The 12,614-nt window shown below is 34.7% G+C and overlaps 1 protein-coding gene across 1 annotated transcript in view; it reads right to left on the bottom strand.

The window, feature by feature from the left end:
- The window catches only part of WDR27 (WD repeat domain 27), a gene marked incomplete in the record, with an annotated part of 144,279 nt that overhangs the window by 59,600 nt on the left and 72,065 nt on the right, over window positions 1-12,614 (bottom strand). Inside the window, 2 exon segments of the mRNA XM_072410253.1 lie at window positions 803-905; window positions 11,542-11,639. Coding sequence (XP_072266354.1) covers window positions 803-905; window positions 11,542-11,639 — 201 coding nt within the window.

Here is a 12,614-nt window from a genome sequence, read left to right as displayed (position 1 = left end):
TCGTTCGTTTTGAACGATAAAAATTGGAAGTGTGTACGCACCTTAACCTGATCAGAACCATTCTTTACTAAAATCTAAATTTATCTAAAAAAAAATCTAAAAAACTTTTAAAATCTGTATTTAAATCTGAGTTGAAATCTTTAAAAGCTGAAAACGTGAAATGTTTATTCAAATATGAATATATGTTTGTTTCCTTCATCTTTCTAAAAAACAAACAATATTTGGAAATCACCATCTCTCATTACCAGTAGGTTGTTTGTTAGGTAACAGGTACAATGGTCAATTAAAAAATGTCAACCTCATTTCTGGGGATCTCTTACCTTTATAGGACAGAAAAAAGGGGGTTGAACGTAGAGGGGGAGAAAAATATATTATCCTATTTTCCTCTAACCTTTCCTTTCCAACACTCGGACCTTTTTTTTTTTTTTTTATAAATACTTCCATTCTATTTTTTCACTTTTCAACATTTCCTTTTGTTTCTACAATCCTATAGGTTTTCTCCTACATACTGATCCTATAACATATCTTTCATCATTGCCATTACAGTCAAGTTTCTTATTTCCAATGATCCAAGGGTTATTTTGTTTAAGGAACTATTTACAGCATATGTCATTTACCTTCATCAACCAATATAACCTGTACTGCCCTCTCTTTTTCTGTAATTTTGAACCAACTATAAAGTACAATAAGTTGTTGTTGTACCTATATTTTCAGTATATTAAAGGAATAAAATGTTGTGACAAAAGAAACAGTTGCAAACAAGAAAAAAAAATGTTCAATATAATACTAATACACATCTTACACATCTGTCTTCGGATCCACATGCAATAAATCTCCCACAAGGACTGATTGCAACACTACAGGGAAGGGAGCGGTTCACATGACCTTCAAAATGACGAACACACCTGATGAGTAAAACAAAAACATGATTTTGATTTGAGAGTTAATGCAAAGTGCAAAAGAGATTCTACATTTATAGTATATATTTATATTGCAAAGAAAGAAAGAGCTTTCTCTTCAATGGGAGGGGAAAATTGCCGATCCCAAGCATACGAATTGAGATTGGCACTTTTTTCCCTTTACACCAGGCTACATCACCTGATCTCACACCTGTGCAGTGCAAGATTGGTTGACATAGGCGGAAGCAGGAAGAGAAGGAAAGAAGATGTCAGCGCCTGGCGCTTCCCTTGACGAAGACAGATAACAGGACTGGGTGAGAGAGATCCCCAGAGGGATTGAGGGATCTGTAGACGTTAGGGTAAGAGAGTTTTTTTTTTTTTAGTGTAGTTATGCTTTAATATCCAATATGTGATAATACCACATGATGATTTTTAGAGCTGACATCACAGATTTATGCATAACTCCACTAGGAAATGGTTCAGTGAAAGTGAGATGCACTGCTTTATAAATAAACCCCTTAGTGTTTTTGATATATGTGCAAGAGTAAACTACAGGTTCATCCTAAGCATATTACCAATTATTATTATAATGGCTTGCATATTTATTACAGCTAGCATATGGCTCTTTAGGCTACATTACTTGCACTGTGTTTCAACACAAATGTTCTTCCATTAAGGATGCCAGATTTATTGAAGCTTTCCAAGGCTGGAGAAGATACACTTTCATCAGTGAAGCTGGGTGAACCAGCAAACTAGGAATGGATCAGGTCCAGGATTCAAAACATTTGCTAGCAAATTACTTTGAAGAAGTCCATTCCAGTATTGCTGGATCACCCAGGTTAACTGAAGATAGTGTATCCTCTCCAGCATTGGAGAAAATTAATAAATCAGGCCCAGTATGTTAATATCAATTAACAATGCAAAATATATATGCTTAGAAATGGAGAAGTGTAAATGCTGCCAAAATGTTTATTATGTACCTTCTGGCCTTTTGGAATTCACTGAACGGCTGTAGTTTGTTCACATGTGTATTACAAAAAAAATTTGACAAAATTATATAGCATTCATATATAATTTATGGTCACACTTTTGTCAATCCCTAAGCTTTTATTTTTCTAATGGTACTGTTATTTCATAGTCTACATAATAAGTTTAATCATCCCACAATGTTATTTTTGTGGATGCTTTATTTTATGGAGATGGCTTAAAGTTGTAATATAGAAGGGTTTAAGAAATCTTGGTGTCTATGAATTTTGAAAGATGTGATCCATACTTAGTAAATTACTAGTTTAGTCTTACAGATCATTATGCAGTATATAATTGAATCAGCAGATGCTGGAGGAAGTGGCTTTGTTTAATTTAACATACCAACTACTGTAACTGCAATCCTTTTAGATTGCTAAAATAACATTGGTATGAACAAAGTAATTAGCAAAAAAAAAAAAAAAAAATATATATATATATATATATATATATAAATAAATATAAATATATATAACATCAAACTTCCGAATAGGAGGAACAGTTTGCACAGAAAAACTAATGTCAGTTTAGGTTAATGCACGTTTTTAGGGTTTTTGATGTAGGCCGATCCCAGATGGGGCACACAGTTTCCCATCCTGTCCTTCCTCCCCCTTGAAACAATTGATTTATTTTTTTATTTTTTATATATCAATGAGTTTACAAAAACTTAAAGAGGAACTAAAACTAAAATTCAAAAAAATGTTGAACTTGCTAACAGTCTTCTCTATACATTGAGCTGCTCATGTGCTCAGTGTATGATCACAACATAACTGGCTATTGGGAAGTAGCAGCCTGACCAATCAAGATGGAGGAAGTGGACTGGATGAAGATGTCAACCTCAGCAAAGGAGCACAGAGGGGTGAGTTTTGGTAAATAATTGTTAAAAGACAAGTTGTTTTATTGCAGCAATACCATTGCATTGTCTTTCATGCAATAAAGAACCCGCCTGCTTTACCCGGATCTACTAAAATAAAGTATGGTAAAACTAACCTATCTTTACATCACACACATTTTGGGCCCAATTTATTAAAGTTTTCCAAGGCTTGAGAGGATACACTTTCATCAGTGAAGCTGGGTGATCCAGCAAACCTGGAATGGATCAGGTCTAGGACTGGAAACATTTACTAACGAATAGCAAATGACTTTTAGAAAATAATTCCAGGTTTGCTGGATCCTCCTCAGCCTTGGAGAGTTTTAATAAATCAGGCCCATTAACTCCCCTAGCGGTAATCCCGAGTGTGATTGTGAGTGTGAGTGGATTTAGTGTACCAAAGGCTGTAATCCCGAGTCACACTTGGGGTAGCGTTAAACTAAAAAAAAAACAACTTACCTTGTTCTGTCTGTGTCCCCCGGCATCCTGCTCATCCACGCAGGTCCTGGGGACACCTCCTGCTCCTTTGATCTCCAGCCACATATTGCAGCCATAATTTCTGGGGTTTCCCGGTGACGTTGGTGCATGCATCGGTGCGGGCGGGCGGATCGGCGGGAAATTCAAATAATTTTATATTGGATTCAATACAAAATAGCTGAAGTTAGTCCAATACAAAGTAAAAATCATATAATATACATATATATATATATATATATAGAATATATATATATATATATATTTATATAGATATATAAAATACATGATTATGTACAGTTATATTACATGTTTAACTATTTTTTATTTTTTTTCAGATTTTTGTGTTTTTTTATTTAAAGTTTATTAATAAATTTATTAAATATCGGTGAGTTATGCCTAAGAGTTATAGGCTACAATGTAAAATAAATTTCCATGCCAAAAAAATGGAACACTTTTTGCATGTAAATTATTGGATGTTTGAAATTGCCAATAGTCTTAGCTTTCCTTCAATCGTGCTATGGGACCCAGTGTTGCAGAGGCCAGAGTGCTAACCTCTGAGCTGTGCTGCTCTACTGTTCTATGAGTGGACTTCCCAGCAAATTCACAACAAGGTCAGACTGTGCAATGCCCAGAGAAATTGCAAAAAATAATCCAAGGGCTACATCACAGTTCAAAGGCCTCAGTTAGAATGGTAATAGTTAAAGTTCATGACAGTCCAATTAGAAAAAGACTTTAAGCGTACCTAAACTTATGCATCATGCATCCCGGGAGGCTCTTGGTCCTTCTGCACATGTCCAAGCACCTTTAGTCAAAAGGGGGGGAAAAAAGCAGATCTCACGCATGCGCAGTGAGATGGGCAAGATTTTTTTCCCAAACTACGTCACCCGATCTCGTGCCTGCGTCGGGTGATGTAGAAGAAGAACCCAGAACAAGAGGGGAAGATGGGGGTGCTTGGAGCACCGGTTTAAAGACAGATACTGGAACGACATGGGACCCGATGGAAGAAACCTCCGGACCGATCGACTGCTCTGCGGGATTGAAGGTAAGTGATTTTTTTTGTTTTGGGCACTTTTGAGTTTACTTCCTCTTTAACGAGAATGACTTGTTTGGAAGAATTGCCAGGATAAAGTATCTTCTCTCCAAAAAGAACATTGCACCGCAGCTTAGGTTTGCAAAGTTTAATATGAACAAACCACAAGGCTACTGGAACAATGACTTTTTGGTAAAGCACCATTTGGTGAAAATGAAGCACAGCATAACAGCACAAACACCTCATACAATTTCTCCGGCATAGTGGTGGATGGTTGATGATTGGGGTTGTTTTGCAGCCACAGAGCCTGTGCAACTGGCAGTCACTGAGTCAGCCATAAACGTCTCTTTCTACTTAATTCTTCTAGAGTCAAATGAGAGATCATCTGCGTGACAGCTGACATGTAACAGGACAATGATCCCTAGCACACTAGCAAATATACAACAGGATGACTGAAAACGAAAAAATTAAGGTGCTATATTGACCCAATCAAACTCCAGACCTCAAACTTATTGAAATGCTTTGTCTTAATAGAGCTGTGTATAACTGAATGACCGCAAACTTTAAGGAACTTGTAAAAGACTGATAAAGTCATACAGAAAATGAATACATAGGTTATTGTTGCTTACGGTGGTTCTACAAACTATTGAATTATGGAGTATATTACGTTTTTCACACATGGCTTTCTCATTTGACTAAATTTTTGTTAAATATTGACATGGTGGAAACTGTTTTGTGTTGTTTTACACTTTAGGTTAGATTTAAATAACTTTAGAACCTGCTAAAGACAAGACACAATTTTATTATGTCCTGATACATATACCTTAAAAATGAAAGAGGGAGTACTTTCTTTTTCCCATGACTGTATTTAACATGTAACAACTTCATTCTAAAAATCTCTTCCTGGTCAAAAGCATTGTTACTAGCAAATGTTTAACATTTATTACTGTCTACAAATATGATCTTTAGGGAAAAAATGTAAGTGTTACAGGCACAGTTTAAAACTCACCCAGAAACAATAAATCAGAAACAATCTAGACATGTCACGACATATCATGCATAATGCGGTCTGCAATTCAGACATGACTCAGTTAGGTTATTGCATAAGCAATTAGTAAACAGATCATGCTTTAAAAGATATTAAAATATACTTAATATCTACTCCTTAAATACTCTATGAATAAAAACATTGCAGTTTCCCCTTTTTCTTGAATACCAATTAGGGTTAGGAAATTAGGCTTTAAAAAAAAAAGCTCTTCCAAAAATAAAAACTGGCAAATGATGAACAACGTTCATAGTACTTTAAATCTGATATTTTCTGCTTACATAAGTTCAGATGAAAACTATTAGTGGTTGGTAGAAGAAACTCAATTCCTATTCATCTTGGAAGTGATGACAAGTAAGACTTAAAGTAAAAGTATCACCACTAGAAAATGTTTATTTTGTAACAGTACAACAAATGAGAACATTTTTTCAGTAGTTATTCAGTAAAAAAAACTAACCTCTTTAATTCAAAAACAGATGTTTTTTCCTCACAATTCTAAGAAACTAATAGGCTGGTTAGTACAACTAACGTTTCTCTCCTTTAACAAGGCACACAGTTCTAAATTTAAAACCAGTCATCTGCAAATTTATGGAGCCTGTTGGTGTCCTTATCACTTTATGAAACAAATTACTTAAGTCAGATTACCTAAAGAATAATTAAATATTATTTATATTGGATACTTTGCCTTGAATCAGACAGTCTCGAGTGGTTCGAGTGAAGCCTATGGTTGTGCAAGAAAATGTATTTGAATAATGATTCACACATTGAGAATGATTTACTAAATACATTCAGAGGCTGTTCAATTTGCAAAGTACTAAGGTAATTTGTGTTCACTATAAAATACCCAATGATAGATATGAAAGTGTATTTTAAAAATGTGCTTTTTTCTAGCTCATAAATAATTGTTTAGAGTGAACAATGCTAAATCAACCTCACCATGTCTCCATGTGCTTTTTAACACATCTCACATTTTACTAAAATCTCACTAGCACAGTTACTGTGTAATTCCTAAAATTCCTAACGATATGTGCATACTACTTACAAAATAAACTAATTTAATGATATTTGAGGCCACACATAGACCCTACCATGCAGGACTGCTTATTTTTAAAGATGACTGCCCTTTAAAACAAAGTAGAGTGATATGTTTCCATCTATCAAATTCTCTCTCTATAGTCAGTGGGGTTTTACTGTGCTGGAAAAACATAGAGAACAAGCTGTGGCTGCAGGAAAACATCAGGGTCTCTGTAAGTGGGTCAAACATTTCCAAAGGCTACAAACAGAAAAAAACAATTTCCCTAAGGAAACACTTTAAGGAACAAATACACAGTTCCCTAAACCCACAAAACATATTCATTGGAGGCATCTGTGGAAGAAAATGGCAACTTATTTCAAATTTATGTAGACACATGCCTCTTTTTAATACTATACAGATGTGACAACATGGAAAACTGCAACAAATATAATTAGCACCCTGTTAGTATTTTAGATTTTGGCATCGACAACCTGAAGTATATTTTAGTGCAGGGATTTTCTATTTGCAAAGCCTGTAATAACCATATTCCTAATTATTAAGGAGAACTAAAAGATTTAAGATCTGTATTACAAGAATCAAAAAAATATAAGACAGTGCCTTATTATAGGGCAAACAGGGTAGGTGCATTTCTAGGTATTATCAAATTCATGACTATTAAATAAGACATGTTATAATATAATAATATAATTTTGCTCTTGAGTTTAGTTTTACTTTCATCTTTTTAGTTTTTGACCTACCTACATACCCTTATGAACCATCTCAATTGTCTGTTGTGGGTCTATTGGCAATAACTTTGTCATCACCTCAAATGAGAATTACTACATATTTTTTGGAAGGACAAACAAGGCTTTTTTGGTGATATTGTTGTTTCTTATTTTCAATGCAATATGTCTATAACAGTATTTCTCAACCAGGGTTTCTCCAGAGGTTGCTAGGGGTTCCATGAAAAATGAGTAATTTGCATCCCCCAGGGCAGTTTAACTGGTGCCAATGATGTGCCTAATGACCACCACACTATTGTACTGTGAGTTGTGAATATAGTAAGAGTAGCAGGGGTTTCCATGAATACCTGAACGTTATTTAATGGAGATCCCCAATGTTAAAAAGGTAGAGAATGCTGGTCTAATATTGCAATTGTAATATTTTGGAAGTCCTGGCTGCCAATTTTACAGTTGGGAATGTTTAGCAAGCATGGTGGTTGGAAGTGTTAGTAGAAAGCGAGGGACCATAATCTATGAATTGTGTTTTTTTGGGTGTTAATATTGCTTCCCTTCAAATTGTTTCTGAAACTACTGGTGACCAAAATGAATAAGAACAGGCACATAGAAAGCATGTAAATAATTACGTTTGAACTATCAAAGCCAGCAAAATGAATTTTAGCATTATTTAAAAAGTTTTAAAAGTGTATTAAAATATATAAAAGTGCTATACCATGGTAATAGTAAAGTATCAAGTGTTTTCCAATTCTGTTTTTTCTGGTTCTCAAAATTTAATTACTCACATCTAATAAAACATGAATGATACAGTATTTACTTATACTATATCTTAACCACAAGCTCATAAATCTGGGCCATAAGTACCTTGGTTCCCATGATTATTTGCATATCATCCAAGAACAGATTTTTTGCAAAAAAAAAAAATCATAATTTTTAAATTGGAGAAGGCCACATACTACTAAGTCTGTCTACAAGGCTAAGTCTACAAATTCATATTAAAATTTTTTTTTCAAAATTCAGTTTTTTTTTAAATGTTCCTAGAAACAGTTGCTAAACCTTTCTATATTGTTTACAGGTGAATGTTATGTAGTATTCATACTATTACACCCAAACTTCCAGATAAAAAGTACTGCTATTTTCAGACATTAGGATCTGACTAAATTGATAGCAATGTTCTAGATGCCAATTCATTCAAACATTTGGCTTCTCCTATTTACTCTCTTGTGTAAGATAGACTTAAAAGGTAGATGTACTTTCATTGCACTAACCCTAGTACCCCCCAAGTCCCACATCAGAAGCCACATACAATAAAATGTTTTAGCCAAGATTAAACCTCCAGAATATTACCGCTGCAATGTCCGTTCATTTTATTAGCTGTGACTTGATGTAGGAAAAAGGATTGTGGGGTGTCTGGTGAGTATGCAGTTTGTCAGAGATCCTTGGACTCAAAGTGGGTTAGCAAACTCAGGAGAAATGTATCAGAGTTGCACTGGCTGGCCCTTAAAAACAATTAATTATTTTTCTGTGTTTGGCATCAATACTTTTGAGTCACAGAGCCATGTCCTGCATGCTATAAGTGTGTCTAATTCCTAATCTCTATAATTGTGTGGGGCCAGACACTTACAAAGCTTTTAAAGCAAAACACAGTAACTACTTTATTTATGATAGAGTCATTTTAATGTTCTCTAAGACTGCAAAGCTGGGGGGAAAATGTAAAATGTTCTTAAATTTCAATGGGGAATGCCTTAAATTCTGCGGCTCAAAGTATGGCATTTCCAATATATGAAATTAGTATATTTGTGGTTTGTATCCCACATTTTGGAAACAAAGTATGTGCTCACAGGGAAAAGTCTTGTTGCCCATAGCAGCCAAATATGGTCTTTTTCATTGTCAGACCTTTTCTGCAAAACAATGTCATTTGGATACTGGGAGCTTGTTTTAGAAACAAATTTTCCAAGCGCACACACTTCATGCATCATCCTTGACCGCATGCAGCTTTCAAACATATCATTAGGAAAAAAACTACACGCCGCATTCTGTGCTCTGCTAAAAGATTCTTAGAGACCTTTTTTTAAAAAACATACTACATTCTTATTTAGTTATCTGCTCTACTGTATTTATAAAGCAAATGTGTAAGGCTTTGTAGACACGTGAGATGATTCTCGCTCCATAAGAATCGTATGACTTGTCTTGGGCGAGATTCTGACATGTGTACAGCAGTCTAAGAGGGATCCATGAACAACCCACAGACAAGAACTGCTATAAGTCAAAATAATATATATGGCAATGGAGAAGAGGACAGTGGAGTGCCACTTGCTTGTTCACCCCTCTCCTTTCTCTATAGAACAGAACAATGCTGTGTGTACATCGCTCATTCGTTCATGCAGGTATCCAAGCCCACCACCAGAGGGAGCGCTGGAAAAGAGGCAGTTCAGGTGGGGTCCAATCAAGATGGCCAAAAGTAAAGAAGGCCAGAGGAAAAAAAAAAGATGGTGGCACCCAGTACCAAATGGGGACAGGTGAGTGTATTGAAAAAAAATCATAACCTGGCAGGTATTTTTTATTTAAATGACGAAGGGACATCACCTTTTTGGTTACAGATTTTTAACTATAGTTTGGATTTAAGTCGTTTTAGCATTTCTATTGATTCATATTGGAATAAAGCCATGCTGAAATTTTTTAAAGCCCAATAACGCAGGCCCTTTCTGGGCCATTTGACTGGAAGATGTAATGATCTCTAGGGTTTTCAACTTCTGCATAAGTCTTTGCTAAATCCCTCCTGCAAGCAGAGGTAAGGAAACAGGGAAATTTTGTCACTTCCTTGACTGTTGGAACAGCTTGATTTCACAAAGATCACCATTACTGTTCTCATTTGTAAATGCATTCCAAAGCGCATATAAAAAATGTTGATCCAACACCTTCAATAAAAAGACCTCTATTGTAATAATATTGTAATATGTATCTTAGCTGTAATAAATATTAGAGAAAAAACATAAACGATATTCAAACAACGCTTCTGCTTTTTGCTTAGTAGCAAAAAGAATAATTGAAAACAGTCTACTTTTCTTGGTACTGATTCAGAAAAACCTAGAAATAAATTAAAGTTCCAAATGTGCAAGTCCGTTGTTTGCAAGCAGCGTGAAACATAAAAGTAAGGTTTTAGAAATATTTCCCTTGGTATTGGCAGAGATGCCAGAAAGAAAAATACACTATGAATATCTAGTTCGGGAAACAGGGTATGGTAAAGCTACTCCAATGACTGTGTGCTCACATTTTGCTCATTTTTTAATATCAAAAAGTAGAAACTCTTATGTAAAAATCTATGCAATAAGAAAATGTACAGCTCCCGCTCAGAAATTAGATTTCCTTGCAAGGTCTAAAAATTGCTACTATAAATTACAGAGAAAAGAATTAATGGTAGGCAATGCTTCATTTAATTATGAATAAAGTATTAACAAATGGGTTAACTACATTCAATCTCTGTTTCAACAAAGAATGTACACATTAGTACATAGTACTTCTTAAATATTTAAGGCATTCTTTCAGGGACCACATAATCTTAAAATCCCAAATGATATGGCAGCATCAAACCAATGTCCACCACAGTGTAAGTATAATGATACCTTCTAAATGAAATGTAATCTAAAGTACTATGATTGCATTTACATACCTCACCAAGGACTCAACAGTAAAAATGACCTCATATATACACATTAAAAACGTCTGTAGACCACACTAAATATTGGTTACATGTGATCTTTTACAAAAAAAGTTTTTTTCGAACAAATGTGGTTATGAGATGTGAATTTTTTGTGAATGGTTAGTTTGGGCGCAAAACATGTGTGTTGAATGACACTAGCTGTTATTAACCCACAATAGGAGAAGTGGGTCTTCTATTAGGGAAATGCAATGGATTAAAATGGGTATTTAGGCAAAAGCTCACCCTCGATCATACACTGATGACCATCAAAGATAATACTCTGAGATCCATATTTCACTGTATTGGTAACTGATTTGTGCAGTTGTTTTTTTTTTATTGTTATACCTTGTGTAAACTGTTATCCATGTTTTACTTTGTCTTAAGTTTCTATTTATTAAAAATTTATTATAAAATTATTGCAAAGAAATGTCCTAAAGGACATTATACATACAGAGGTACCTCAGTATAAGTCCTCATTGGAATAAGTCTAATATGGTATAAGTCCTGTTTGGACACGGAAAACTTTGCTTGGTACACAACCTTTGCTTGGTATACAACCTTTGTGCTAGAACTTGTATGGGTCAAAATGAGTCACAACACCGCACGCTACCCTTATTTACCTCTCTCGAGACAAAGCCACGACTGCCCACGAGTGTCAGTACGCCAGTTGCCACTATTCATATATATATATATATATATATATATATATTACATTACTAAAAGGTAGTTTAAATGCCCACTTACCGTAAAGTCCTAATGTCCCATAACTTTAGGCTATCACCAATGGCCATGGTCAAAAAGAGATTATAGGCTTCAGTGGGCTGGGTACTATAAGCAGAACCCTATATTAAGAATGAGTTAAACAACACAAATTAAAAATATGCAACACAAAACAATAAAGCTAACATGAATAATATATTGTATATTCTTGATATAACACTCTTTGATATATTTTATAAAATGCATTGCCAGCAAGTTCCTATTATGCTGCAGAACACACTCAAATATTTGTAGCCATTTTATTTGGTAGTACAATAAAAGTTTTCCAAAAAAAAAGAGTTTTCCATTTAGGAAAATACTGACAGTAACAGTACAGAATGCTAAAGAACAACTCACAAAAACACAAACATGGAAAATATACAATTAAATGCAATAACTAGACTTTGATGTTCTGTGTGGTTCAGATTCTTTCCGAAAAGGCAGGAAAGTAGAACAATTAAAATAGAATTTTAAATTCACTTTCTGAACTTCAATTGCAGGACTAATCAATGACTTCAAGGTAATTTACAAAGTAAGAAAAAAACTTTGTGCATAGTTTTTCCAGTCACTGGCTCAACATAATGAAGCCTTAGGGTAAGTATGACAGCTGAACACTTAGCACCTGCCAAGAGTAGGCCAGTGATGTGGATACCACAAACACAATGTAATCTTAGCGCACTTCCTTCATCGATGGCTTTTTTCCTGCTCTAACATTAACACACAGTAATATAAAGCTAAAGCACATTACTAGTGGTATATATTTACACAGCAATAGCACTGCGCTTCTCAGTATGTTTTCCTGTGTCTAGTACCTTTAATACCTTTAAAAAAGTGCAATAAAGCGTATTCACCCATGTCTAGTTACTAACTTTTAAGGACTTTCCTAGTGATTAGCTTTCACGTACATTCAATTAAACCTAACAGCAATGTTCACATTCAACTCAAGAACATTCGGTCACCCCCATTCACACAACTAATTTCTGAATGGCCCTTGACCTAAATTACAAATGTTACAAAATCTATACAGAACAAAGAATCAAGCACTTTTAATGAACTAA

Source organism: Pyxicephalus adspersus, chromosome 4 (assembly GCF_032062135.1).
Source record: "Pyxicephalus adspersus chromosome 4, UCB_Pads_2.0, whole genome shotgun sequence".
NCBI classification, from domain to species: domain Eukaryota; kingdom Metazoa; phylum Chordata; class Amphibia; order Anura; family Pyxicephalidae; genus Pyxicephalus; species Pyxicephalus adspersus.
This window is presented reverse-complemented; position numbering and strand designations above follow the sequence as displayed.